General features: G+C 40.4%; 1 protein-coding gene across 2 annotated transcripts in view; it reads left to right on the top strand.

The window, feature by feature from the left end:
• The first annotated feature begins 398 nt into the window (after nt 1–398).
• Nucleotides 399–25530, top strand: part of LOC133659756 (pyruvate kinase PKM-like) — a 43525-nt gene continuing 18393 nt past the window's right edge. The window contains exons 1-6 of one of the 2 annotated variants that reach the window (XM_062062455.1): nt 399–509; nt 7764–7928; nt 19968–20059; nt 20127–20258; nt 23828–24014; nt 24078–24351. In XM_062062455.1, coding sequence (XP_061918439.1) covers nt 506–509; nt 7764–7928; nt 19968–20059; nt 20127–20258; nt 23828–24014; nt 24078–24351 — 854 coding nt within the window. In that variant the 5' untranslated portion in view covers nt 399–505. Of the gene's footprint in view, nt 510–562; nt 606–7763; nt 7929–19967; nt 20060–20126; nt 20259–23827; nt 24015–24077; nt 24352–25530 lie in introns of those variants that run through there. The other variant, XM_062062454.1, reaches the window with a different exon arrangement.

Here is a 25530-nt window from a genome sequence, read left to right on the forward strand (position 1 = left end):
TTAACATGTGAATGCTTGTTAGCATGTCTGCCATATGAAGAAATGTCTTGCAATGTGCATTTGTTAGCCTGTGGATCATTGCAGACACACTAAGACAAGGCTAGTTACTAAAACCAGACCGTGTTGTAATCCAGTTGCTGTCATTCTTTTGGCGCATGAACACCTAGGTGGTGAACTTGATGACCCGTCACATGACTGCTGGGTGTGTGCGTATGTGTGTGTGTGTGTGTGTGTGTGTGTGTGTGTGTGTGTGTGTGTGTGTGTGTGTGTGTGTGTGTGTGTGTGTGTGTGTGTGTGTGTGTGTGTGTGTGTGTGTGTGTGTGTGTGTGTGTGTGTGTGTGTGTGTGTGTGTGTGTGTGTGTGTGTGTGTGTGTGTGTGTGTGTGTGTGGGTCAAAAGGGTAAAAGTTGAGGTGAGGGGGCGGGCCGAGGCGTGGTCATGTGACCTGCGTGACTAAAGCAAGCAGGAAGGCGGACGAGACATGTGTTGATCTTGTGGCTGTCAAAATGGGTGAGTGGATCTTTTTGTGTCCTTTTTTCACCCATTCATCCTCATGTAGTCACTGAGTTCACTGGGAGATGTTGGCCCCGCCTTCATCATTTAGAGGTACAATTCATCCGTTCCAAGGTTAAACTGTGACCATCGCATTTGTCACTATGTATGTATGTATGTATGTATGTATGTATGTATGTATGTATGTATGTATGTATGTATGTATGTATGTGTGTGTATATACATGTGTGTGTGTGTGTGTGTGTGTGTGTGTATGTATGTGTGTATGTATGTGTGTGTGTATATATATATATATGTATATATATTATATATATCTTCTTCCGCTTATCCGAGGTCGGGTCGCGGGGGCAGCAGCCTAAGCAGGGAAGCCCAGACTTCCCTCCCCCCAACACTTCGTCCAGCTCCTCCCGGGGGATCCCGAGGCGTTCCCAGGCCAGCCGGGAGAGATAGTCTTCCCAACGTGTCCTGGGTCTTCCCCGTGGCCTCCTACCGGTCGGACGTGCCCTAAACACCTCCCTAGGGAGGCGTTCGGGTGGCATCCTGACCAGATGCCCGAACCACCTCATCTGGCTCCTCTCCATGTGGAGGAGCAGCGGCTTTACTTTGAGCTCCTCCCGGATGGCAGAGCTTCTCACCCTATCTCTAAGGGAGAGACCCGCCACCCGGCGGAGGAAACTCATTTGGGCCGCTTGTACCCGTGATCTTGTCCTTTCGGTCATAACCCAAAGCTCATGACCATAGGTGAGGATGGGAACGTAGATCGACCGCTAAATCGAGAGCTTTGCCTTCTGGCTCAGCTTCTTCTTCTCCACAACGGATCGATACAGCGTCCGCATTACTGAAGACGCCGCACCGATCCGCCTGTCGATCTCACGATCCACTCTTCCCTCACTCGTGAGCAAGATTCCGAGGTACTTGAACTCCTCCACTTGGGGCAAGATCTCCTCCCCAACCCGGATATGGCACTCCACCCTTTTCCGGGCGAGAACCATGGACTCGGACTTGGAGGTGCTGATTCCCCTCCCAGTCGCTTCACACTCGGCTGCGAACTGATCCAGTGAGAGCTGAAGATCTTGGCCAGATAAAGCCATCAGGACCACATCATCTGCAAATAGCAGAGACCTAATCCTGCAGCCACCAAACCAGATACCCTCAACGCCCTGACTGCGCCTAGAAATTCTGTCCATAAAAGTTCTGAACAGAATGGGTGACAAAGGGCAGCCTTGGCGGAGTCCAACCCTCACTGGAAACGGGTCCGACTTACTGCCGGCAATGCGGACCAAGCTCTGACACTGATCATACAGGGAGCGGACCGCCACAATAAGACAGTCCGATACCTCATACTCTCTGAGCACTCCCCACAGGACTTCCCGAGGGACACGGTCGAATGCCTTCTCCAAGTCCACAAAACACATGTAGACTGGTTGGGCAAACTCCCATGCACCCTCAAGGACCCTGCCGAGAGTATAGAGCTGGTCCACAGTTCCACGACCAGGACGAAAACCACACTGTTCCTCCTGAATCCGAGGTTCGACTATTCGGCGTAGCCTCCTCTCCAGTACACCTGAATAGACCTTTCCGGGAAGGCTGAGGAGTGTGATCCCACGATAGTTGGAACACACCCTCCGGTTCCCTTTCTTAAAGAGAGGAACCACCACCCCGGTCTGCCAACCCAGAGGTACCGCCCCCGATGTCCACGCGATGTTGCAGAGTCTTGTCAACCAAGACAGCCCACCACAGATTCCCCAGGCTCTGCTTCCTCATAGGAAGACGTGCTGGTAGGATTGAGGAGGTCTTCGAAGTATTCCCTCCACCGATCCACAACATCCGCCGTCGAGGTCAGCAGAACACCAGCCCCACCATACACGGTGTTGACATTGCACTGCTTCCCCTTCCTGAGGGGGCGGATGGTGGTCCAGAATCGCTTCGAAGCCGTCCGGAAGTCGTTTTCCATGGCTTCATCGAACTCCTCTCATGTCCGAGTTTTTGCCTCCGCGACCGCTGAAGCCGCACACCGCTTGGCCTGTCTGTACCCGTCTGCTTCCTCCGGAGTCCTATGAGCCAAAAGATATCGGGCTCTTTCTTCAGCTTGACGGCATCCCTTACCGCTGCACCAACCACCTTGCGGCCACAGCTCCAATCGGCCGCCTCGACAATAGAGGTACGGAACATGGTCCACTCGGACTCAATGTCTAGCGCCTCCCTCGTGACATGTTCAAAGTTCTTCCGGAAGTGGGAAGTGAAACTCTCTCTGACAGGAGACTCTGCCAGGGGTTCCCAGCAAACCCTCACAATGCGTTTGGGCCTGCCAGGTCTGTCTGGCATCCTCCCCCACCATCGCAGCCAACTCACCACCAGGTGGTGATCGGTAAAAAGCTCCGCCCCTCTCTTCACCCGAGTGTCCAAAACATGAGACCGCAAATCCGATGACACAACTACAAAGTCGATCATGGAACTGCGGCCTAGGGTGTCCTGGTGCCAAGTGCACATATGGACACCCTTATGTTTGAACATGGTGTTCGTTATGGACAATCTGTGATGAGCACAAAAGTCCAATAACAAAACACCACTCGGGTTCAGATCCGGGTGGCCATTCTTCCCAATCACGCCGCTCCAGGTTTCACTGTCGTTGCCAACACGAGCGTTGAAGTCCCCCAGTAGAACGAGGGAATCACCCGGGGGAGCACTCTCCAGTATTCCCTCGAGTGAATCCAAAAAGGGTGGGTACTCAAGGCTGACGTTTGGCGCGTAAGCGCAAACAACAATCAGGACCCGGCCCCCCACCCGAAGGCGGAGAGAAGCTACCCTCTCGTCCACCGGGTTGAACTCCAACGTGCAGGCTCTGAGCCAGGGGGCAACAAGAATTGCCACCCCAGCCCGTCGCCTCTCTCTGCCGGCAACACCAGAGTGGAAGAGAGTCTAGCCCCTCTCAAGAGAACTGGTTCCAGAGCCCTTGTTGTGCGTCGAAGTGATTCCGACTATATCTAGCCGGACCTTCTCCACCTCACGCACTAGCTCAGGCTCCTTCCCCCCCAGCGAGGTGACGTTCCACGTCCCAAGAGCTAGCTTATGTAGCCGAGGATCGGACCGCCAAGTGCCCTGCCTTCGGCTTCCGCCCAGCCCACACTGCACCCGACCTCTATGGCCCCTGGGTGGTGAGCCCATTGGAGGGGGGACCTACGTTGCCTCTTCGGGCTGTGCCCGGCCGGGCCCCATGGGGACAGGCCCGACCACCAGGCGCTCGACATCGTGCCCCACCTCCGGGCCTGGCTCCAGAGGGGGGCCCCGGTGACATATATATATATATATATATATATATATATATATATATATATATATATATATATATATATATATATATATATATATATATATATATACACAGACATACATATATGTATGTATGTATATATATGTGTGTGTGTGGTATTGGAGTAGGGTGTTAGCATCATTATAATAGTATATTACATGATAGTATAGTAGTAGGATAATCCTACAATAGTATTTAAGTATAATAGTATTTAGGTATAATAAGGGACAAGCGGTAGAAAAGGGATAAATGGAGTATAGTAGTATGATAGTATTGTAGTTTGATAGTATATTGGTATAATATATGATAGTATTGTAGAACAATAACATATTACTATTATAGTAATCGTAGTATAGTGATTTTTATTTATTTAATATTTTCATTATTTTGAATATATATTATTTATAAAATACAATAACTATAATAAATACGTAAATACAAATTTAAAATACAATATTAATATTTTTAAACAATATTATGTATTATTTTATTATGCATTGCATTTTCCCCCCCACCATGACTAGGGAAGGTTGTTTGGATTGGGCCATTTAGGTAAATGCTGCACCAATGTGGTGTAGTAGTACACTCTTACATGTGTTTAATGTGGTGTAGTAGTACACTCTTACATGTGTTTAATGTGGTGTAGTAGTACACTCTTACATGTGTTTAATGTGGTGTAGTAGTACACTCTTATGTGTTTAATGTGGTGTATTAGTACACTCTTATATGTGTTTAATGTGGTGTAGTAGTACACTTACATGTGTTTAATGTGGTGTAGTAGTACACTCTTACATACTTTGAATAGTAGAGTAGCAGGATTGTGTAGTGGTGTAATATTTAGTGTTCTTTTAAAAAGTGATCCATTCTAGTAACTCCTCAGTTTGACCAAATAGTGACTGAATGTATCTTTAATAAATGTCAATAATTACGAGGGAAAATAATTAATGTGCTATTTAAAATTACCTCTTTAGGACCAGCCTTTCTAGATATATAAAGAAGTGTATTTACAACATGAATAATATATACATACTATGCAAATATAAAAAAGCTTGTTGTGAAAAATGAGTTGGAATTTCACAAGAAAAACTTAGAATGTTGGCAGTATTATAATAAAAGTCCTCATTTTACTCAACGCAAGTCAACATATGACAAGAAAAAGTGAACATTTGTGCAATATTTTATGATACAAGTTGGAATTTTACTCAATAACAGTCGCAATTTTACAAGAAAAGCTTAACATTTTGGCAATTTTATGAAAAGAGTCGTCATTTTACTCGACAAAAGTCCCAATTTTATAAGAAAACTTAACAATTTTGGCAATATTATAATAATAGTCTGAATTTTACTTGGCAAAATGATGAGAAAAGTCATCATTTTACTCAACAAATGTCACTATTTTACTAGAACAACAAACAAATTGGCAATATTGTGATAAAAGTCTGAATTTTATATGAAAAATGTCAGTTTTATTTTTTTTTGTTTTTTTTTGTTTGTAATTGGTTTTTAATCTTCATTTCTTTACCTCAAGTTATTACAGTATGTCTGTATACATATTTATTTTATTGTATTCTTTATTTTATTTTTGGCCAAAGGGGGTGCATTTCAATTTCTTACACACACTTGTTGTTTCATATGTTGACCAGAGGAGGAGCACTTCTTTTTTTTTTACACACACTTGTTATTTCATATGTTGACCAGAGGAGGAGCACTTCATTTTTTTACTCACACTTTTTATTTCATAAGTTGACCAGAGGGGGAGCACTTCAATTGTTTACACACACTTGTTATTTCATATGTTGACCAGAGGGGGAGCACTTCAATTTCTTACACACACTTGTTATTTCATATGTTGACCAGAGGGGGATCACTTCAATTTCTTACACACACTTGTTATTTCATATGTTGACCAGAGGGGGAGCACTTCAATTGTTTACACACACTTGTTATTTCATATGTTGACCAGAGGGGGATCACTTCAATTTCTAACACACACTTGTTATTTCATATGTTGACCAGAGGGGGAGCACTTCAATTTCTTACACACACTTGTTATTTCATATGTTGACCAGAGGGGGAGCACTTCAATTTCTTACACACACTTGTTATTTCATATGTTGACCAGAGGGGAACACTTCAATTGTTTACACACACTTGTTATTTCATATGTTTACCAGAGGGGGAGCACTTCAATTTCTTACACACACTTGTTATTTCATATGTTGACCAGAGGGGGAGCACTTCAATTGTTGACACACACTTGTTATTTCATATGTTGACCAGAGGGGGAGCACTTCAATTGTTGACACACACTTGTTATTTCATATGTTGACCAGAGGGGGATCACTTCAATTTCTTACACACACTTGTTATTTCATATGTTGACCAGAGGGGGATCACTTCAATTTCTTACACACACTTGTTATTTCATATGTTGACCAGAGGGGGATCACTTCAATTTCGTACACACACTTGTTATTTCATATGTTGACCAGAGGGGGATCACTTCAATTTCTTACACACACTTGTTATTTCATATGTTGACCAGAGGGGGAGCACTTCAAATGTTTACACACACTTGTTATTTCATATGTTGACCAGAGGGGGAGCACTTCAATTGTTGACACACACTTGTTATTTCATATGTTGACCAGAGGGGGAGCACCTCAAATGTTGACACACACTTGTTATTTCATATGTTGACCAGAGGGGGAGCACTTCAATTGTTGACACACACTTGTTATTTCATATGTTGACCAGAGGGGGAGCACTTCAATTTCTTACACACACTTGTTATTTCATATGTTGACCAGAGGGGGAGCACTTCAAATTCTTACACACACTTGTTATTTCATATGTTGACCAGAGGGGGAGCACTTCAATTGTTGACACACACTTGTTATTTCATATGTTGACCAGAGGGGGAGCACCTCAAATGTTGACACACACTTGTTATTTCATATGTTGACCAGAGGGGGAGCACCTCAATGTTGACACACACTTGTTATTTCATATGTTGACCAGAGGGGGAGCACTTCAATTGTTGACACACACTTGTTATTTCATATGTTGACCAGAGGGGGAGCACCTCAAATGTTGACACACACTTGTTATTTCATATGTTGACCAGAGGGGGAGCACCTCAATTGTTGACACACACTTGTTATTTCATATGTTGACCAGAGGGGGCGCACTTCAATTGTTGACACACACTTGTTATTTCATATGTTGACCAGAGGGGGAGCACTTCAAATGTTGACACACACTTGTTATTTCATATGTTGACCAGATGGGGAGCACTTCAATTGTTTACACACACTTGTTATTTCACATGTTGACCAGAGGGGGAGCACTTCAATTGTTTACACACACTTGTTATTTCATATGTTGACCAGAGGGGGAGCACTTCAAATGTTGACACACACTTGTTATTTCATATGTTGACCAGAGGGGGAGCACCTCAATTGTTGACACACACTTGTTATTTCATATGTTGACCAGAGGGGGAGCACTTCAATTTCTTACACACACTTATTTCATATGTTGACCAGAGGGGGATCACTTCAATTTCTTACACACACTTGTTATTTCATATGTTGACCAGAGGGGGCGCACCTCAATTGTTGACACACACTTGTTATTTCATATGTTGACCAGAGGGGGAGCACTTTTAAAAGCGCTGTGAAAAATGCCTCCTTTTTGGGAGCACTCTCATGTTGACCAGCAGGGGTGCAAATGAGACATTGTCTATTAGATGCAATGTTATTGATTTATGTCATCACTTGTTCACACCTCCTCATATGGAAGATACTTTTCCTTCTTCATGTCTCAAGAAGGCTAGAAATACAAGAACACAACACACACACACACACACACACACACACACAGACTGAAAGACAAACAGTTCAAAGTTCAAAGCGAGCGTGTCTCCCTCTGGCCCTCAGCTCGCATCAGACGTTACTCGGAGGCCATGACGCTGCCAGACTCCTTCATCCAGCACCAGCAGCTGGACGCCAGCATGGCCGACACCTTCCTGGAGCACCTGTGTCTGCTGGACATCGACCAGGAGCCCATCACCGCTCGCAACACCAGCATCGTGTGCACCATCGGTGAGGAGGACATGGAAATATATCTTGACTTTTCCTCCTAGTAGCATGACATCATTGACTTGGCGACATCACGGCTGTCCAAACTAGATCCTCTCTGATGTTTGGCTGAACGAGTTAGCATGCTAATATTGTCATGCTAACAGTTAGCATGTGAACGCTACTAATTGATACTTTGACCTTGAAGTGTTCGGCTGGAAAATTGGCTGCAAAAGTGAACACATTGTTAGCATCCTTGGAACGATAGCATTAGCATGTTACCAAGTTAGAGGAGTCTGAGGCGCCTCTGGCTAAAAAAGTTAGCATGCTAATGTTAGTCATGCTACTCCAGGCTCAGCCAATCAGAGGGTAGTACTTAGTGTAGAGGGTAGTACTTAGTGTAGAGGGTAGTACTTAGTGTAGAGGGTAGTACTTAGTGTATTGTAGAGGGTAGTACTTAGTGTAGAGGTTAGTACTTAGTGTAGAGGGTAGTACTTAGTGTATTGTAGAGGGTAGTACTTAGTGTAAAGGGTAGTACTTAGTGTAGTGTAGAGGGTAGTACTTAGTGTAGAGAGTAGTACTTAGTGTAGTGTAGAGGGTAGTACTTAGTGTAGAGGGTAGTACTTAGTGTAGAGGGTAGTACTTAGTGTATTGTAGAGGGTAGTACTTAGTGTAGAGGGTAGTACTTAGTGTAGAGGGTAGTACTTAGCGTAGAGAGTAGTACTTAGTGTAGGGGCTAGTACTTAGTGTAGAGGGTAGTACTTACTGTAGAGGATAGTACTTAGTGTAGAGGGTAGTACTTAGTGTAAAGGGTTGTACTCAGTGTAGAGGGTAGTACTTAGTGTAGAGGGTAGTACTTAGTGTAGAGGGTAGTACTTAGTGTAAAGGGTTGTACTCAGTGTAGAGGGTAGTACTTAGTGTAGAGGGTAGTACTTAGTGTAGAGGGTAGTACTTAGTGTAGAGGGTAGTACTTAGTGTAGAGGGTAGTACTTAGTGTAGTGTAGAGGGTAGTACTTAGTGTAAAGGGTAGTACTTAGTGTAGAGGGTAGTACTTAGTGTAGAGGGTAGTACTTAGTGTAGAGGGTAGTACTTAGTGTAGAGGGTAGTACTTAGTGTAGAGGTTAGTACTTAGTGTAGAGGGTTGTACTCAGTGTAGAGGGTAGTACTTAGTGTAGAGGGTAGTACTTAGTGTAGAGGGTTGTACTCAGTGTAGAGGGTAGTACTTAGTGTAGAGAGTAGTACTTAGTGTAGGGGGTTGTACTTAGCGTAGAGAGTAGTACTTAGTGTAGGGGGTAGTACTGAGGGTAGTACTTAGTGTAGGGGGTAGTACTTAGTGTAAAGGTTAGTACTTAGCGTAGAGGGTAGTACTTAGTGTAGAGGGTAGTACTTAGTGTATTGTAGAGGGTAGTACTTAGTGTAGAGGGTAGTACTTAGTGTAGTGTAGAGGGTAGTACTTAGTGTAGTGTAGAGGGTAGTACTTAGTGTAGAGGTTAGTACTTAGCGTAGAGGGTTGTACTTAGCGTAGAGAGTAGTACTTAGTGTAGGGGGTAGTACTGAGGGTAGTACTTAGTGTAGGGGGTAGTACTTAGTGTAAAGGTTAGTACTTAGCGTAGAGGGTAGTACTTAGTGTAGAGGGTAGTACTTAGTGTATTGTAGAGGGTAGTACTTAGTGTAGAGGTTAGTACTTAGCGTAGAGGGTTGTACTTAGCGTAGAGAGTGGTACTTAGTGTAGGGGGTAGTACTGAGGGTAGTACTTAGTGTAGGGGGTAGTACTTAGTGTAAAGGTTAGTACTTAGCGTAGAGGGTTGTACTTAGTGTAGAGAGTAGTACTTAGTGTAGGGGGTAGTACTAAGGGTAGTACTTAGTGTAGAGGGTAGTACTTAGTGTATTGTAGAGGGTAGTACTTAGTGTAAAGGTTAGTACTTAGCGTAGAGGGTTGTACTTAGTGTAGAGAGTAGTACTTAGTGTAGGGGGTAGTACTAAGTGTAGTGTAGAGGGTAGTACTTAGTGTAGAGTAGAGGGTAGTACTTAGTGTAAAGGTTAGTACTTAGCGTAGAGGGTTGTACTTAGTGTAGAGAGTAGTACTTAGTGTAGGGGGTAGTACTAAGGGTAGTACTTAGTGTAGAGGGTAGTACTTAGTGTAGTGTAGAGGGTAGTACTTAGTGTAGAGGTTAGTACTTAGCGTAGAGGGTTGTACTTAGCGTAGAGAGTAGTACTTAGTGTAGAGAGTAGTACTTAGTGTAGGGGGTAGTACTAAGGGTAGTACTTAGTGTAGAGGGTAGTACTTAGTGTATTGTAGAGGGTAGTACTTGGTGTAAAGGTTAGTACTTAGCGTAGAGGGTTGTACTTAGTGTAGAGAGTAGTACTTAGTGTAGGGGGTAGTACTAAGGGTAGTACTTAGTGTAGAGGGTAGTACTTAGTGTAGTGTAGAGGGTAGTACTTAGTGTAGTGTAGAGGGTAGTACTTAGTGTAGAGGTTAGTACTTAGCGTAGAGGGTTGTACATAGCGTAGAGAGTAGTACTTAGTGTAGGGGGTAGTACTGAGGGTAGTACTTAGTGTAGAAGGTAGTACTTAGTGTATTGTAGAGGTTAGTACTTAGTGTAAAGGTTAGTACTTAGCGTAGAGGGTTGTACTTAGTGTAGAGAGTAGTACTTAGTGTAGGGGGTAGTACTAAGTGTAGTGTAGAGGGTAGTACTTAGTGTAGAGGTTAGTACTTAGTGTAGAGGTTAGTACTTAGTGTAGAGGGTTGTACTTAGCGTAGAGGGTTGTACTTAGCGTAGGGGGTAGTACTTAGCGTAGAGGGTAGTACTTAGCGTAGAGGGTAGTACTTAGCGTAGAGGGTAGTACTTAGTGTAGTGTAGAGGGTAGTACTTAGTGTAGAGGGTAGTACTTAGTGTAGAGGGTAGTACTTAGTGTAGAGGGTAGTACTTAGTGTAGTGTAGAGGGTAGTACTTAGTGTAGAGGGTTGTACTTAGTGTAGAGGGTAGTACTTAGTGTAGGGGTAGTACTTAGTGTAGGGGGTAGTACTTAGTGTAGTGTAGAGGGTAGTACTTAGTGTAGAGGGTAGTACTTAGTGTAGAGGTTAGTACTTAGTGTAGAGGGTAATACTTAGCGTAGAGGGTAGTACTTAGGGTAGTACTTAGTGTAGAGGGTAGTACTTAGTGTAGAGGGTAGTACTTAGCGTAGAGGGTAGTACTTAGCGTAGAGGGTAGTACTTAGTGTAGAGGGTTGTACTTAGTGTAGAGGGTTGTACTTAGCGTAGAGGGTAGTACTTAGTGTAGTGTAGAGGGTAGTACTTAGCGTAGAGGGTAGTACTTAGCGTAGAGGGTTGTACTTAGCGTAGAGGGTAGTACTTAGTGTAGTGTAGAGGGTTGGGTAACGGGGGGGGGGTTACCCACATATGCGGTCCTCTCCAAGGTTTCTCATAGTCATTCACATCGACGTCCCACTGGGGTGAGTTTTTCCTTGCCCGTATGTGGGCTCTGTACCGAGGATGTCGTTGTGGCTTGTACAGCCCTTTGAGACACTTGTGATTTAGGGCTATATAAATAAACATTGATTGATTGATCATTGATTGATACTCAGTGTAGAGGGTAGTACTTAGTGTAGGGGGTTGTACTTAGTGTAGGGGGTTGTACTTAGTGTAGAGGGTAGTACTTAGTGTAGGGGGTTGTACTTAGTGTAGAGGGTAGTACTTAGTGTAGGGGGTTGTACTTAGCGTAGAGGGTTGTACTTAGCGTAGAGGGTTGTACTTAGCGTAGAGAGTAGTACTTAGTGTAGAGGGTAGTACTTAGTGTAGAGGGTAATACTTAGTGTAGGGGGTTGTACTTAGCGTAGAGGGTAGTACTTAGTGTAGTGTAGAGGGTAGTACTTAGTGTAGTGTAGAGGGTAGTACTTAGTGTAGTGTAGAGGGTAGTACTTAGAGTAGTGTAGAGGGTAGTACTTAGTGTAGAGGGTAGTACTTAGCGTAGAGGGTAGTACTTAGTGTAGTGTAGAGGGTAGTACTTAGCGTAGAGGGTAGTACTTAGTGTAGAGGGTAGTACTTAGTGTAGTGTAGAGGGTTGTACTTAGTGTAGAGGGTTGTACTCAGTGTAGAGGGTAGTACTTAGCGTAGAGAGTAGTACTTAGTGTAGGGGGTTGTACTTAGCGTAGAGGGTTGTACTTAGTGTAGGGGGTTGTACTTAGTGTAGAGGGTAGTACTTGGTGTAGAGGGTAGTACTTAGTGTAGAGGGTTGTACTTAGTGTAGAGGGTTGTACTTGGTGTAGAGGGTAGTACTTAGTGTAGAGGGTAGTACTTAGCGTAGAGGGTAGTACTTAGCGTAGAGGGTAGTACTTAGTGTAGAGGGTAGTACTTAGTGTAGGGGGTTGTACTTAGTGTAGGGGGTAGTACTTAGTGTAGGGGGTTGTACTTAGCGTAGGGGGTTGTACTTAGCGTAGAGGATAGTACTTAGTGTAGAGGGTAGTACTTAGTGTAGAGGGTTGTACTTAGCGTAGAGGGTAATACTTAGTGTAGCGTAGAGGGTAGTACTTAGTGTAGGGGGTTGTACTTAGCGTAGAGGGTAGTACTTAGTGTAGTGTAGAGGGTAGTACTTAGTGTAGTGTAGAGGGTAGTACTTGGTGTAGAGGGTAGTACTTAGTGTAGAGGGTTGTACTTAGCGTAGAGGGTAGTACTTAGTGTAGAGGGTAATACTTAGTGTAGAGGGTTGTACTTAGCGTAGAGGGTAGTACTTAGCGTAGAGGGTAGTACTTAGCGTAGAGGGTAGGACTTAGTGTAGGGGGTTGTACTTAGTGTAGAGGGTAGTACTTAGTGTAGGGGGTTGTACTTAGCGTAGAGGGTAGTACTTAGTGTAGAGGGTAGTACTTAGTGTAGAGGGTTGTACTTAGTGTAGAGGGTTGTACTTAGTGTAGAGGGTAGTACTTAGTGTAGAGGGTAGTACTTAGTGTAGAGGGTAATACTTAGTGTAGAGGGTAGTACTTAGTGTAGCGTAGAGGGTAGTACTTAGTGTAGGGGGTTGTACTTAGCGTAGAGGATAGTACTTAGTGTAGAGGGTTGTACTTAGCGTAGAGGGTTGTACTTAGCGTAGAGGGTAATACTTAGTGTAGAGGGTAATACTTAGTGTAGCGTAGAGGGTAGTACTTAGTGTAGGGGGTTGTACTTAGCGTAGAGGGTAGTACTTAGTGTAGTGTAGAGGGTAGTACTTAGTGTAGAGGGTAGTACTTAGCATAGAGGGTAGTACTTAGTGTAGAGGGTTGTACTTAGCGTAGAGGGTAGTACTTAGCGTGGAGGGTAATACTTAGTGTAGAGGGTAATACTTAGTGTAGAGGGTAATACTTAGTGTAGAGGGTAGTACTTAGTGTAGCATAGAGGTTAGTACTTAGTGTAGGGGGTTGTACTTAGCGTAGAGGGTAGTACTTATTGTAGAGGGTAATACTTATTGTAGAGGGTAATACTTATTGTAGAGGGTAATACTTAGTGTAGAGGGTAGTACTTAGTGTAGCGTAGAGGGTAGTACTTAGTGTAGAGGGTAGTACTTAGTGTAGAGGGTAGTACTTAGTGTAGGGGGTAGTACTTAGTCTAGAGGGTAATACTTAGTCTAGAGGGTAATACTTAGTCTAGAGGGTAATACTTAGTGTAGAGGTAGTACTTAGTGTAGCGTAGAGGGTAGTACTTAGTGTATGGGGTTGTACTTAGCGTAGAGGGTAGTACTTAGTGTAGAGCAGGGGTCCCCAAACTACGGCCCGCGGGCCGGATCCGGCCCCCCAGCATCCAAAATCCGGCCCACAGGAAGTCCCAAATATAAAAAATTTTAAAAAAAATTTAAAAAAAGTTTTTTTTTTTTTTTTTACATCTTTCCTTTTTAATCCATTTTCTACCGCTTGTTACGCTTGGTATCTCCTAGTCGCTCAGGCAAATCACATTGTCTAAAAATGAATTTTCCCATCAATAACGTGACAATGTTAAATGTTGATGAACATCAATGTTAAAAGATGTTAAATGACAAAACGGATTATAAAGACAATGTATATATGTATATATATATATATATATATATATATATATATATATATATATATATATATATATATACACACTAGAGATGCGCGGTTAGCGGGTACACCCGCGGAGTCCGCGGGTAAACCGCGGGTCGGGCGGTTGTATGACGAAAAAAATTGATTTTAAAAAGATTCGGGCGGGTGGCGAATGAACCAATTCAGAAAAAAAATACATAGTTAAATGTTGTTACCCATGTAAATGATCGAGGGCGAGTTCTTTGTTTCTTTAGGTGGGTTTATTGTTGGCAGTTTTCATGAACGTCCACCCAGTGCGGCAACATCACACAACAACAACAGTCACGTTTTTGTCCTACCGTAAAGCAGGTCGTCTGCCGTAAACAGCAATGCTGTGACAGTCTCAAACAGGGCAACACTGCCTGCCAGGGGCGTGGTTGGGGGCGTGGTTAAGGGCGTGGTTAAGAGGGGAATATATTTAAGCTAAAATTCACCAACTCAAGTATTTCATATATATATATATATATATATATATATATATATATATATATATATATATATATATATATATATATATATATATATATATATATATATATATATATATATATATATTAGGGCTGCAACAACTAATCGATTAAATCGATTAAAATCAATTATAAAAATAGTAGCCGATTAATTTAGTCATCGATTCGTTGGATCTATGCTATGCGCATGCGCAGAGGCTTTTTGAATTTTTTGAATTTTTTTTATTTTTTATTTTTTTAAATAAACCTTTATTTATAAACTGCAACATGTACAAACAGCTGAGAAACAATAATCAAAATAAGTATGGTGCCAGTATGCTGGTTTTTTTCAATGAAATACTGGAAAGGATAGAAATGTAGTTTGTATCTTTTATCCGATTATTAATCGATTAATCGAAGTAATAATCGACAGATTAATCGATTATCAAATCAATCGTTAGTTGCAGCGCTAATATATATATATATATATATATATATATATATATATATATATATATATATATATATATATATTTTATTATACATATAAATGAAAGGAAATACTTGAATTTCAGTGTTCTGGAGGCTTTCCAGTAGATGGCAGTATTGTCCTGTTTAAGAGTGTCACAACATTGCAGTTTACGGCAGACAAAAACGTGACGTGTGTTGTTGTGTGTTGTTACCGCGCTGGGAAGACGTTAATGAAACTGCCTAGCAATAAACCCACATAAGAAACCAAGAACTCGCCCTCGATCATTCCACAGTTATAACGTGATTGGGCAGGCACGCTGTTAATATTGTGGGAAAGCGGCCGTGAAAACAGACTGTCGCCGCTGTCCCCACTCAGGTCTGCATTGAGCTGGAGGGGGCGTGGCCTCCAGCTCCGGCTGAATACCGGGAGTCTCCCGGTAAAACCGGGAGGGTTGGCAAGTATGCTCTAATGCGTGGCCAAGAGATATTATTGCGTGGCACGCATTGAATGTCTCTCCTGCATTGGATCAGTCTCATTTCTTTAACAGGAATGCCTTGTATCATCTATATTAGATGTATAACAACGGGTGAGTGGCGGGCGATTGTGGTTTTGATAAAATGTTAGTTCGGGTGGATTGCGGGTGGATGACGACTTTTGTGATGCGGTTGCGGATGAAATAATTGCCTATCCGCGCATCTCTAATACACACATATCAATCAATCAATCAATCAATGTTTATTTATACAGCCCTAAATCACAAGTGTCTCAAAGGGCTGTACAAGCCACAACGACATCCTCGGTACAGAGCCCACATACGGGCAAGGAAAACTCACCCCAGTGGGACGTCAATGTGAATGACTATGATATATATATATATATATATATATATATATATATATATATATATATATATATATATATATATATATATTAGGGCTGCAACTAACGATTAATTTGATAATCGATTAATCTGTCGATTATTACTTCGATTAATCGATTAATAATCGGATAAAAGAGACAAACTACATTTCTATCCATTCCAGTATTTTATTGAAAAAAACAGCATACTGGCACCATACTTATTTTGATTATTGTTTCTCAGCTGTTTGTACATGTTGCAGTTTATAAATAAAGGTTTATTTAAAAAAAAAAAATAAAATAAAATTTAAAAAATTATTTATTTATTTTTTATTTTTTTTAAAGCCTATGCGCATAGCATAGATCCAACGAATCGATGACTAAATTAATCGGCAACTAGATGAAAATTTAAAAAATGACAACATAAAGGAAGTAGTTGAAAGCTTCAATAATTATTTTGTAAATATTGGACCAAAATTGGAAGAAAGGATTCCAGACCCAGTTCCAATTGAGGACTATAATGATACCATAGAGCCAAATCCCAACTCCATGTTCCTCAGTAATGTGACACAGGAGGAAATAGTTACAATCGTGAAAAAATGTAAATCTAAGACTTCAACTGATTGTAACGGAATTGATATGGAAACCATAAAAAAGGTTATTGAAGAGATCTCAGGACCATTAATGTATATTAGTAACCTATCATTTCAAACATCAATTTACAAATTATAGACCTGTTTCTCTACTTCCACAATGTTCTAAAATCATTGAAAAACTGTTCAATAACAGATTAGAAAGTTTCATAAATAAAAATAGAATACTCGAAGAGAACCAATATGGATATAGAGCTAATGTTTCAACTTCAATGGCTTTAATTGAAATTACAGAAGAAATTACCAATGCAATAGATAGTAAAAAATGTGCAGCAGCGGTTTTTATGGATCTAACTAAAGCTTTTGACACAATTAATCACAATATTTTAATCAAAAAACTAGAACGATATGGCATCAGAGGGTTAGTCTTAAACTGGATAAGAAGTTATCTAACGAACAGGAAACAATACGTGAAGCTAGGCGAACACACGTCTACAACGCTAAATATATCCTGTGGTGTACCTCAGGGATCAATATTAGGACCTAAATTATTCAATCTCTATATAAATGACATTTGTAAAGTTACAAAAGATTTAAAGTTAGTATTATTTGCGGATGATACAACAGCGTTTTGTTCAGGAGAGAACACACAGGAGATAATACAAATAATAACAGAAGAAATTAACAAATTAAAAAGATGGTTTGACAAAAACAGACTATCGTTGAATCTTAGTAAAACTAAAATAATGCTATTTGGTAACAGTAGAAGAGAAAGTCAAACACAAATACAAATAGATGGAATAGAAATTGAAAGAGTAAACGAAACCAAATTTCTAGGTATAATGATTGATGATAAATTGAACTGGAAATCTCACGTAAAAAATCTACAACATAAAGTTGCAAGAAACACGTCAATAATGAATAAAGCAAAACATGTTCTAGACCAAAAATCCCTTCATATTCTCTACTGCTCACTAGTGTTACCATTTCTGAGCTACTGTGTAGAAATATGGGGAAATAATTACAAAAGTACACTTCATTCATTAACGGTGTTACAAAAAAGATCAGTTAGAATAATACATAATGTTGGATATAGAGAACATACAAACCCTTTATTTATTGAATCAAAAATACTGAAATTCCACGACATAGTGAATTTGCAAACAGCTAAAATTATGCACAAAGCAAACTACAACCTGCTAGCCAAGAATATACAACAATTCTTCTCAACAAAAGAGGAGAAATATAATCTTAGAGAAAAACGTAATTTAAAACATTTGTTTGCACGTACAACACTTAAGACCTTCAGTATATCAGTATGTGGAATTAAATTATGGAATGGATTAAGCAAAGCAATCAAACAATGTACTAATATGATCCACTTCAAGAAACTCTTCAAACTTAAAGTGTTTACAAAGTACAATGTAGAAGAACCATGACAAACATTCTCAATTTATTTCATCCATCCATTCATTCATTCTTAAAGTAATCTTACTTATCTCATCATATGAAATATGACTTACTTCACCAATTATTATTATTAAATTCTTACTATTATTTATTTATTTATTTTTATTGTAATTACTTATGGAGTTTATTGTGAAAAAATTGTGAGCAGGAAGTGAACAAAAAGTTTTGCAACTGTTATGTAAAGAAAAGGGGTAGGATTAAATAAGCTCTGCTTCTTCCTACTCCTTTTCGAACATGTTGAAAAGAAACTGGAAATTGTGATGTATCATGTTGTATGCTTGCTTGCATGTTCGAAATAAACTCAAACTCAAACTATTTTTATAATCGATTTTAATCGATTTAATCAATTAGTTGTTGCAGCCCTAATATATATATATATATATATATATATATATATATATATATATATATATATATATATATATATATATATATATATATATATATATATATATATATATATATATATATATATATATATATATATATATATATATATATATATATATATATATATATATATATATATATATATATATATATATATATATATATATATATAATCAGTGGCGTCCGGTGAGGTTAATGTCTGGTGAGGCACGACTGCATCATCACAGTCAAATTTAAAAACATATGAACCTGCAGTGCAGGTGTACCTAATGTTGTGTCCCTGCGGTCGTTCGCGGCTCCTGCAGCGCGAGCATTGTTGTTTTTGCACTTTTTGGCTTCTTGTTAAGTGACTTTTTTTGGGTGGATTCGGTCTTGCACGTGGAGGGTTTGGGTGTGGGCTTTGGTTGGTGTGGCCGCGGTGCTCCCATCGGGCGGTGCATTCTGCGGCGGAGATGCTTGGCACCAGGAGGCGGGGTTATGAGACGAGCCTCACACAGTGCGTCTTCGCAGCAGATTTATGATCGCTCAGCACTAAAAATACGTTACACACATACAGTTGTTAACAAAATCCACTGTACATTATATACCTCAGCTAACTAAACTATGGAAATGTATAATATAATTCATATAGCAATACGGTCTCACTGCAGAGCAGGCCAGCAGTTAGCCGAGTCGCAATCCATGTTGAGGCACAAGTGCCTCAACTGGCTGCTGATCACCGCACCGTCTCTTCTCAGTATTTGAACGGCAAATGTGAAAATAAAAATAAAAATAATCTAAAACTGGTGAAGTTAAATGGAAAATAACTTTAGTATAATCACTGTATACATATAACAATTTAATTATTATTTTTTTTCTTTTTCATTTTTTTTTCTTTCCATGATGGCAGGTGAGGCCCCGCCTCCCCTGCCTCTAGTGACTGCACGCCACATATATATATATATATATATATATATATATATATATATATATATATATATATATATATATATATATATATATATATATATATATATATATATATATATTAGGGCTGCAACAACTAATCGATTAAATCGATTAAAATCAATTATAAAAATAGTTGCCGATTAATTTAGTCATCGATTCGTTGGATCTATGCTATGCGCATGCGCTTTTTATTTTTTTTAATTTTTTTAAATAAACCTTTATTTATAAACTGCAACATGTACAAACAGCTGAGAAACAATAATCAAAATAAGTATGGTGCCAGTATGCTGGTTTTTTTCAATAAAATACTGGAAAGGATAGAAATGTAGTTTGTCTCTTTTATCCGATTATTAATCGATTAATTGAAGTAATAATCGACAGATTAATCGATTATCAAATTAATCGTTAGTTGCAGCCCTAATATATATATATATATATATATACAATGTACAATATGTGCTCCAATCACTCTATCACAAAACAATAAGAGTTGTAGAAATGATTGTAAAGTCCAGACAGCCATGACATGATGTTCTTTACAAGTGTACGTACACTTTTAAATAAATAAATAATAAATTTTGACCACCACTGTATATAAAAATTGACTTCAAAGTGGAATTGATGGTCATTAACCTGAATTCCTCACAAGATGGTGGCAGCAGTTCTACTATCAGTTACCTTGGAGGCACCCCTCAGGTCTGTGGTCCTTATGAAACTTGTGAGGTCCGTGGGTCTCCCATGAACTCTCTGCACTTAGTTTAGGACCGCCAGAGTATTTGGACTCAAGGAGTCAACATGCGGTTTCTCTTCCTTGGAGGTCCTGCTTCCCGCTCCGTTCCCAAGCTGCAGGAGATGATCAAAGCCGGAATGAACATCGCAAGGCTGAACTTCTCCCATGGCTCACACGAGGTACGTGTCCATGGTCCTCCTGACGTCTGCACCTTTCGGCTGACGGAACTTGCCGCTCGTCCGCCAGTACCACGTGGAAACCATTAAAAGAATCCGGCAGGCCGTGGAGACCGTAACCTCTGACCCCTTGTACTACCGACCGGTGGCCATCGCCTTGGACACGAAGGGACCGGAGATCCGTACTGGACTAGTCAACGGGGTAACGACACTATTTTCTGTCATGATGTTCTCTTGTGTGGATGTCGCACCTTGCCTACTTTAGTCCAGCACTGTGAGCTGTGGGATCTCCTTTCCTGTCTTAGTTCCATCGCCATGGAGACTTCTCAACCTGATGGCAGCACCCTGTGGTGCAGATTCTGTTTTACCTCCCAGTCCTGACAAGATCACCAGGACGAAAAGACTTTCTCAAAACCCCTCAAAAGTCCAAAACTCCTTAAATGATCCCAAAAATCCGAAAATGCCTTAAATGATCCCCAAATCAGAAAACTCCTTAAATGATCCGAAAAAACTAAAAATCCTTAAATTATCCTCAAAGCTGAAAACTCCTTAAATGATCCCAAAATTCGAAAACTCCTTAAACGTTCCCAATATACAAAAAACTCCTTAAATGATCCCCAGATCAGAAAACTCCTCAAATGATCCTGAAATCAGAAAAACTCCTAAATGATCCCCAAGTCCAAAAACTCTTCAATAAACCCGAAATACGAGAAACTCCTTACATTATTCCAAAGTCTGAAAACTCCTTCAATGATCCCAAAAATCCGAAAACTCCTTAAATGATCCCAAAACCCCCCCAAAATCATTAAATGATCCCCAAGTCTGAAAACTCCTTAAATGATCCCCAGGTCAGAAAACTCCTTAAATGATGCACTAAACCAAAAACTCCTTAAATGTTCCCAAAATCAGAAAGATCCTTAAATGATCCCAAAAATCCCAAAACGCCAGAAATTATCCACACATCCGAAAACTCCTTAAATGATCGCCAAAACCCCCCACAATCATTAAATGATCCCCAAGTCCGAAAACTCCTTAAAGTCCAAAATGTCCTTAAATGATCCCAAAAATCCCAAAACTCCCTAAATGATCCCCAGGCCAGAAAACTCCTTAAATGATGCTCAAAACCAAAAACTCCATAAATATTCCCAAAAACAGAAAGATCCTTAAATGATCCCAAAAATCCAAAAACATCAAAAATGATCCAAAAAACACTTGAAATGATCCGCAAATCCCCCAAAAATCATTAAATGATCCCCAAAACCCCCCAAAATCATTAAATGATCCCCAAATCGGTAAACTCCTTAAATGATCCCCAAATCGGTAAACTCCTTAAATGATCCCAAAAATCCTTAAATGATCCCTAAAACAGAAAACTCCTTAAATAATTCCCAAGTCCAAAAAATCTTTAAATGATCCCAAAAACCCGAAAACTCCTTAAATGATGCTCAAAACCAAATACTCCATAAATATTCCCAAAATCAGAAAGATCCTTAAATTAACCCAAAATCCGAAAACGTCATAAATGATCCCCAAACACGAAAACTCCTTAAATGATCCCAAAAATCCGAAAATGCCTTAAATGATCCCCAAATCAGAAAACTCCTTAAATGATCCGAAAAAACTAAAAATCCTTAAATTATCCTCAAAGCTGAAAACTCCTTAAATGATCCCAAAATTCGAAAACTCCTTAAACGTTCCCAATATACAAAAAACTCCTTAAATGATCCCCAGATCAGAAAACTCCTCAAATGATCCTGAAATCAGAAAAACTCCTAAATGATCCCCAAGTCCAAAAACTCTTCAATAAACCCAAAATACGAGAAACTCCTTACATTATTCCAAAGTCCGAAAACTCCTTCAATGATCCCAAAAATCCGAAAACTCCTTAAATGATCCCAAAACCCCCCCAAAATCATTAAATGATCCCCAAGTCTGAAAACTCCTTAAATGATCCCCAGGTCAGAAAACTCCTTAAATGATGCACTAAACCAAAAACTCCTTAAATGTTCCCAAAATCAGAAAGATCCTTAAATGATCCCAAAAATCCCAAAACGCCAGAAATTATCCACACATCCGAAAACTCCTTAAATGATCGCCAAAACCCCCCACAATCATTAAATGATCCCCAAGTCCGAAAACTCCTTAAAGTCCAAAATTTCCTTAAATTATCCCAAAAATCCCAAAACTCCCTAAATGATCCCCAGGCCAGAAAACTCCTTAAATGATGCTCAAAACCAAAAACTCCATAAATATTCCCAAAAACAGAAAGATCCTTAAATGATCCCAAAAATCCAAAAACGTCAAAAATTATCCCAAAGATCCAAAAAACACTTGAAATGATCCGCAAATCCCCCCAAAATCATTAAATGATCCGCAAAACCCCCCAAAATCATTAAATGATCCCCAAATCGGTAAACTCCTTAAATGATCCCCAAATCGGTAAACTCCTTAAATGATCCCAAAAATCCTTATATGATCCCTAAAACAGAAAACTCCTTAAATAATTCCCAAGTCCAAAAAATCTTTAAATGATCCCAAAAATCAGAAAACTCCTTAAATGATGCTCAAAACCAAAAACTCCATAAATATTCCCAAAATCAGAAAGATCCTTAAATTAACCCAAAAATCCGAAAACGTCATAAATGATCCCCAAACACGAAAACTCCTTGAATGATCCCAAAGATCCAAAACACTCAAATGATCCCAAAAATCCGAAAACGCCATAAATGGTCCCCAAATCCAAAAACTCCTTAAATGAGCCCCAAACCCCCCAAAAATCATTAAATGTTCCCCAAGTCCAATAAAATCTTTAAATGATCTCAAAAATACGAAAACGCCTTAAATGATCCCAAAACTCCTTAAATGATGCCGAGGTCAGAAAACTCCTTAAATGATGCTCAAAACCAAAAACTCCTTAAATGTTCCCAAACATCCAAAAACGACTTAAATGATCCCAAATACGAACACTCCTTAAATGATCCCAAAAATCCGAAAACGTCATAAATGATCCCCCCCCCACCCCCACACACAAAAAAAACCATTAAACGATCCCCAAGTCCGAAAACTCCTGAAATGATCCCAAAAATCCGAAAACGCCTTAAATGATCCTCAGGTCAGCAAACTCCATAAATTATGTTCAAAACCGAAAACTCTTAAAATGATCCCCAAGCATACCTTAACTGTTTCCAAATGAAACAATGTAGTATCTGTTAGTCTACAAAATAACATGTTTTCCCCCCACTTGGTGGAAGATAACTGTATTTTTCAGACTACACAGTGCACCGGGATATAAGCCACACCCACTACATTTGACCAGAATTTTTTTTTTCCTCCATACATTAGCCGCACTGAACTATAAGTCGCAGATATGTATGTTGTGAAATGATTTATTTACCCAGAAATATTTAGTTAATGTTTATTTACATACCTTAATTGTTTCCAAATGAAGCAATGTAGTATCTGTTAATAACAGGTTTCACCCCCCACACAAAATTGGCTGCACCGTCTTATAAGCCGCAGGGGTCAAAGTGTGGGGAAAAAAAGTGTTGTTCCCAGTATATATTAACTTGGTGTGTGTGTGTGTGTGTGTGTGTGTGTGTGTGTGTGTGTGTGTGTGTGTGTGTGTGTGTGTGTGTGTGTGTGTGTGTGTGTGTGTGTGTGTGTGTGTGTGTGTGTGTGTGTGTGTGTGTGTGTGTGTGTGTGTGTGTGTGTGTGTGTGTGTGTGTGTGTGTGTGTGTGTGTGTGTGTGTGTGTGTGTGTGTGTGTGTGTAGAAAGTGGAGGATGAGGTGCAGCTGCAAAAGGGCAGCCAGGTCCGGGTGGTGACTGCAGAGTGTGCCAAGGACTGCACAGACGGGAAGACCATCTGGGTGGACTATCCCAGCCTGCCTCGGGTCCTGAAAGCAGGCAGCAAGATGTACATCGACGACGGCCTCATCGGACTCAAAGTTCTGGAAACAGGTCAGACACGCGGCGGCCCCAAAGTGAGCCGGCGAGATCCAATCCAAGTCTCGGTCCCGGCAGGTCCGGACTGGGTGGAGGCGGAGGTGGAGGCCGACGGTGTGCTGGGCAGCCGCAAAGGGGTCAACCTGCCCGGCTGCGACCTGGTGGACCTGCAGGCCATCAGCCAGCGAGACGAGGCCGACCTGAGGCTGGGCGTGGCCCAGGGTGTGGACATGGTCTTCGCCAGCTTCATCCGCTCCGCCCAGGACGTCAGGGACGTGAGGCGGGCCCTGGGGGCGCACGGGAGGGAGGTCAAGGTCATCAGCAAGGTGGAGAGCCGGCAAGGGGTCAACAAGTAGGTCCAAGACTTGGAGGGCTTCTGACCTATGACCTTTGAGTAGGTGTGGTAGGAGGGGTCTGACCTATGACCTTTGAGTAGGTGTGGTAGGGGGGGTCGGACCTATGCCTTTTGAGTAGGTGTGGTTAGAAGGGTCTGATCTATGACCTTTGAGTAGGTGTGGTAGGAGGGGTCTGACCTATGACCTTTGAGTAGGTGGGGTTGGAGGGGTCTGATCTATGACCTTTGAGTAGGTGTGGTTAGAAGGGTCTGATCTATGACCTTTGAGTAGGTGTGGTTAGAAGGGTCTGACCTATGACCTTTGAGTAGGTGTGGTTAGAAGGGTCTGATCTATGACATTTGAGTAGGTGTGGTACGAGGGGTCTGACCTATGACCTTTTGAGTAGGTGTGGTTAGAAGGGTCTGATCTATGACCTTTGAGTAGGTGTGGTTGGAGGGGTCTGACCTATGACCTTTGAGTAGGTGTGGTTGTAGGGGTCTGACCTATGACCTTTGAGTAGGTGTGGTAGGAGGGGTCTGACCTATGACCTTTTGAGTAGGTGTGATTAGAAGGGTCTGATCTATGACCTTTGAGTAGGTGTGGTTGGAGGGGTCTGACCTATGACCTTTGAGTAGGTGTGGTTGTAGGGGTCTGACCTATGACCTTTGAGTAGGTGTGGCCAGGTGGTTTTGATATAAATATTATTATTCTTATAATATTATTATTCATATTATGATATAATTATTATTAATACTATAATATATTATTATTATTCAGATTATGATATAATATTATTATTCATATTATGATATAATTATTATTATATGATTACTAATATTATTGTATAATCATTACTATGATTAATACAACGTTATTATTATTTATAATAATATTGTGATATTATACATATTTTGATATGATTATTATTGATATTATGATATAATAATAATAATTATTATTATTATTATATCATTATTATTATTGGTAGTATGATATAATCATTGTGAGTGAATGTGAATTCTATTTTTTTTTTTTTATATTTATATTCATTGTCAGTATTATTATAATAAAATTATTGTTCGTAATATTTTGATATAAATGTTATTATTATTATGACAGCCTAATTATTTGTTGTATTGATAATATGATAGAATTATAATTAGTATTATTCATGTATGATATAATAATGATTATTA

The sequence above is a fragment of the Entelurus aequoreus genome, linkage group LG11, assembly GCF_033978785.1.
Source record: "Entelurus aequoreus isolate RoL-2023_Sb linkage group LG11, RoL_Eaeq_v1.1, whole genome shotgun sequence".
NCBI classification, from domain to species: Eukaryota; Metazoa; Chordata; class Actinopteri; order Syngnathiformes; family Syngnathidae; genus Entelurus; species Entelurus aequoreus.